The sequence below is a fragment of the Penaeus vannamei genome, chromosome 9, assembly GCF_042767895.1.
Source record: "Penaeus vannamei isolate JL-2024 chromosome 9, ASM4276789v1, whole genome shotgun sequence".
NCBI classification, from domain to species: Eukaryota; Metazoa; Arthropoda; class Malacostraca; order Decapoda; family Penaeidae; genus Penaeus; species Penaeus vannamei.
Window position 1 is genome coordinate 35174141 of NC_091557.1, and position 5000 is coordinate 35179140.

General features: G+C 39.7%; 1 protein-coding gene across 1 annotated transcript in view; it reads left to right on the forward strand.

The window, feature by feature from the left end:
- LOC113829596 (uncharacterized) overlaps positions 1-5000 on the forward strand; it is a 70242-nt gene that overhangs the window by 34244 nt on the left and 30998 nt on the right. The window contains exons 16-18 of the mRNA XM_070125020.1: positions 1378-1480; positions 2333-2445; positions 3860-3929. Coding sequence (XP_069981121.1) covers positions 1378-1480; positions 2333-2445; positions 3860-3929 — 286 coding nt within the window. The remainder of the gene's footprint in view (positions 1-1377; positions 1481-2332; positions 2446-3859; positions 3930-5000) is intronic.

A 5000-nucleotide genomic window follows, 5' to 3' on the forward strand; every position in this document is an offset into this window, starting at 1 on the left:
CCGTACTTTTAAAACCTTTCGCATGGCCAGGTATTTTTCATTTTTCTCTTTGTCTCTATCTGGCAATCCATCTTTGCCTGTTTCTGTCTATATTTCTCTTTCTCTCACATTCCTTCTTCTCTCCTTCCTCTTTCTCCCCGCCCCCCTCCTATCCGTCCATCCCTCCACCCCTCCTCCCATCCATCCATCTACCCCCTCCTATCCATCCCTCCACCCCCTCCTATCCATCCCTCCACCCCCTCTTATCCATCCCTCCACCCGCCTCCTATCCGTCCCTCCACCTCCACCTCTCTCGCCATGAACAGACAGGCCGTACTTTTAAAACCTTTCGCCAGCGCTGGCGTTCGATTTCGCCGGCCGATCGGGAATTTCGTACTATTAATAGCATGGCAAGTGTTCGCCAGGCTGCGCAAGATCGTACTGGAACAGCCTGGCGAAGCAAAGTCGTGAGAGCCTCCCTTTCCTGTGATTGTATACCGTTTTCTTGCTTTCAAATTATAAATTAGTAACATATTTATGTATGATATGATATAGGGATCACATTGTAATTTTAGAATATCTGAAAATCACAATTTATTATGAAATAACGTATATACGTAGTTTTTTTTTTCAAGACTATCGATGTTCCAGTCGAGAGCTCAAGACATCAGCTGTATCCCCCCCCCCCCCACACACACACACCGAGAAACTTATTGAGAATTAAGTTGTTGTTATTTTGGTTGTAGGGATAATTTTCTTTTCACAAGTGTTACTATATGTGTTTTGATGATAGCATGTTTACTACGGGCTATAAAAATATAGCTGTCATGCTCCACCGCTCCATAATGAGGCGTGTCTAACCTAGCCTAACCTAACCTTTGTAGCCCTACAGTTCACTATTTTATATCGGTTAGGCTTAGTAAAAGGATTAAGTTTTAGCTCCTTTGTATAAAGTGAGGCTATTACGGAGATAACATAATCGTCTTCTCCCGGGGTAAATGATTAAGCTTAGGTTATGTTAGGTAAGGTATGGTAAGGTAATTTGATATAAGGTAAGGTAAGGTAATATAATAATAAAAAAAAACTGCTAAGTGCCAACAATATATATTTACTTATATGTTTATATAACGCATTGCAGATCTAACAAATTTGCGTTTCCCGCGTTTTTTTTTTTTTCTTTCTTTCTTTTTTTTTATTCGCCGAAGCACTAGCTTTAGCAGGAACACAAGATGTTAGCGTCTGGCGATCCCTTTCGTTCGCCAGGCCTGGCGATCGCCCGCCTTGGCGAACACTGGGTTTTAAAGTAAGGCCTCCTTCACTCAGATGATCTGAGTGAAGGAGCACTGGCGAAAGATTTTAAAAGGACGGTCCTAAGTCCCTCTATTCTCCACCGCACAGAGGAGACGACATCGAGGGCGGCAGGCAGCTTTTGGAAGAAGTGCCGCTCCATCCCGCCATCACCACGTCGCTGCACCAACATACCACCAACAACATGAACAAGGTGAATCGGGTGAGAGGGCGATGGGTGGGGGAGGAGGGGGGAGGAAGTGTGGGGGAGGAGGGGGGAGGATGTGTGGAGGGGTGACAAAGCAGGGGGGAGGAAGGGATGTGGAGGGGGTGTGAAGTGTGAGAAAGGGGGGGGGGTGACGAAGCATGGGGAAGGGGGGGTGAAGCATGAGAGAGAAGGGGATGAGGAGGGAGGGGGGGGGCAAAACGAGGCGAGGAGGAGGGCGAAGCGTGGGGGTGGAGGGGTGAGGAAGGGGGAGGGGGGATGGGAAGAGAGTGGGGGGGGGTCCTGCCTCGTGTCTCGTAAGAGAATAATGTCTCTTTTTATATCACTAAGCGGTTAAAATGTGAATTTGATGGCGGGCAGATTACCTCCTTGTTAGCACTCCTTATTAGCGTGCTGTGTGCTGACCTTTGCCAACGCTAATGGACGACGCTTTCTTCCTCTTTGTTTTTGTTGTTTTTGTTTTGTTTTGTTTTCGTTTTGTTTTGTTTTCGTTTTGTTTTGTTTTTCGTTTTTTGTTTTGTTTTTCGTTTTTTGTTTTGTTTTTCTTTAGTTTTTTCTTTTGTTTTGTTTTTCATTTTTTTGTTTGTTTTTCGTTTTTTGTTTGTTTTAATTTTTTTTCGTTTTTGTTTTTTTCGTTTTTTGTTTTGATTTGTTTTTGTTTTGTTTTTATCTCGGCAATTGCTAGTTTATTTCCGTTATCAATTATCTTGTGTTTGTTGTCTTGCACTAATTACTGAAGCTCTGTCGCGTCAGCACTCGCTGACACACGTTGATCGAGTCGGCACAGGCCGGGCGAGGCTCAGCTTCGCATATCGGACTTATCCTTATCCTTGTTTCCAGGTCGTCGCGGGGAGCAGCAGTGAGTTGGAACGCCTCGAGGTCCTGCTTGGGAAACTGAGGACCTTGTATTCGTGGAGTCCTTTGGTGTCCTCGCTCTCCGTCAAGGCGCTTGGGTGAGTCCTGGGGGGGATGTGTTGTTGTAGTTGTAGGGGGTCAGGAAGTTGTGCTTTTGTTGTTGTTGCTAGTTTTTTTATTTATTTATTTATTTGCATTTTGGTTGTTGTTGCTCCTTTTTTTGTTATTGCCATTCTCTGGGATCCTGAATTTGTGTTTTTGTTGTAGTTGTTGTAGTTCAAATTGTGTTTTGATTACTGTTACAGATCTTGCGGATCCTGAAGTTGTATTTTTGTGATTGCTCTAATTCTCGGGGACCCTGAAGTTGTCTTTTTTGTTGTACTTCATGTGGTTGAATTTTGATTACTGTGGCAGTTCTTGCGGACCCAGAAGTTGTACTTTTTGTGATTGCTCTAATTCCCGGAGACCCTGAAGTTGTATTTTTGTGATTGTTCTAATTCTCGGGGATCCTGAAGTTGTATTTTTGTGATTGTTCTAATTCTCGGGGATCCTGAAGTTGTATTTTTGTGATTGCTCTAATTCTCGGGGACCCTGAAGTTGTATTTTTGTGATTGCTCTAATTCTCGGGTATCCGGAATGTAGCCGACCCGTGCTGGTAACCCTAGACGGTCCGGATTAAATAACAATGTATTTTTTAGGCCACGAGGGAAAATGTTCCACTGTGTGATTGTATCACAGTTCCTATAAATGGTATGGTGTCATAAGCCGTGATATATCGTACAGTACTCTGTCATTTATATAGTTATTACTTTTTGCTTCATGTAATTGCCGAAGAAGTATAGGTATTACATGTAGGTATTACATTAAGAGGAAACATTTCATTTATATTTATATTCGAATTTAATACAGAAAAAGATATAATTCAAAGGACATTATATAGAAACTACCAAGTACAACATGATGATGATAAAGCAAAACAACAATAATGAGAATAATGACAGTAACAATAATGATAATGATAATACTAATGATATTGATAGTAATGATAATAATAATATGATAATTATTAGATAATAATAATAAGAATGATAATGAAACATATAATAACTATAATGATGGTGACAACATTTATTAAATGATAATGACGATAACAGTAGTAATAATTATTATTATTAAAACAATGATAATAATAATAATAATAGCAATAATAATGATAATAATAACAATAATAATTGTAATAAAAAATATAATGATAAAGATGATAATTACAATAATAATGATAATGGTGATAATGATAATAACAAAATTAATAACGATGATAATGATAATGAAAAAATACTATAATTGCCATAATCATTAATATTATAACTTTTATAATTATTATACTAACTAATAATGATAACGACAACAAAAACGAGTGGTAGGAGCCATAACAGAAGTAGCAGCTGTAGCAATAGCAATAAATATAACGGCAATTATAGAGACACTATATAACGACTTCCCTTTCCGCAGTTCGGACGAAACTCTGACAGCGATGGACACGTCAGAACAAGTCTTCGCTCTTCTGGTCCGTCTGGCGCAGGTGGGTGTGGCGGCGTCCCTTCCAAGCTCCTTTATTTACTTTTGTTTCGGTTTGTGTTTGTTGTATTTTGTGTTTGCTCTGTGTGTGTGTGTTTTTTAGACCGTTTGTCGGTTTGTCTGCCTTTGTGTGTGTGTTTTTTTTTCTTTTTTCTTTGGTCGTGTGCGTGCATGTCTGTGTTGCTGTTCTTCTATCAGTAAGTGGGTGTCTGTCATTTATTTGCATGTATATGTATATAAAGATGTTGAGTACGATAATGAAAATCATAGTAATGACACTAATAATAATGAAAATAATAGTAATAATAATAATGAAAGTAATAATGATAATAGTAAAAATGATGATAATAATGACAATAAAGATGATTATAATGATATCAATAATAACTAGAGGCACTCAGAGAGCGCGTACCTCCACCAAGGCAATAAGGTCACTGACGCATGAAAGATATTCACCCAAAGAATTGCATCGAACCCACCTCTTTCGCAAGAACACTAACGACGCCCGTAAAAACCGTAAACATAACCTTCTTAAGCCTCGGTCGCAACCCACTCTACGACGTCTCTACGACTGAGACGCCAAGGAAATCACGCGAGTTCTTCCGGAATTTTTATTGAATTGTTTATGTTTTTTCTTTCTTTCTTTTCTTTTTTTTTTACTTGTCGTGGAAATAAAACCGTTTGTCCACACGCACGTCGGTTTTGTTATCATTTATTTATTTGTTTATTTTATTTTATTTGTTTTTTTTTTTCTTTTCTTTTCTTTCTTTTTTTCGTGGAAATAAAACCGTCGCAAAGTGAACGCAAATCGATCGTAAGTTTACCACAGGTGTGAATTAGACGGACGCTCCCACAACGTACGAAATAACAAGACATCCGAGCACAGATGGGATGTAGGATGATGTGTCCAGCGCACGTTTCGCTCATGAAAGGAACACACATGTCTCTCCTCCACTCACGAAAGGAACACACATGTCTCTCCCTCACTCATGAAAGGAAGTGCGTGTCTCTCTCTCATTCATGGAAAGAATACACATGTCTCTCCCTCACTCATGACATGTAAGCATACGTCTAT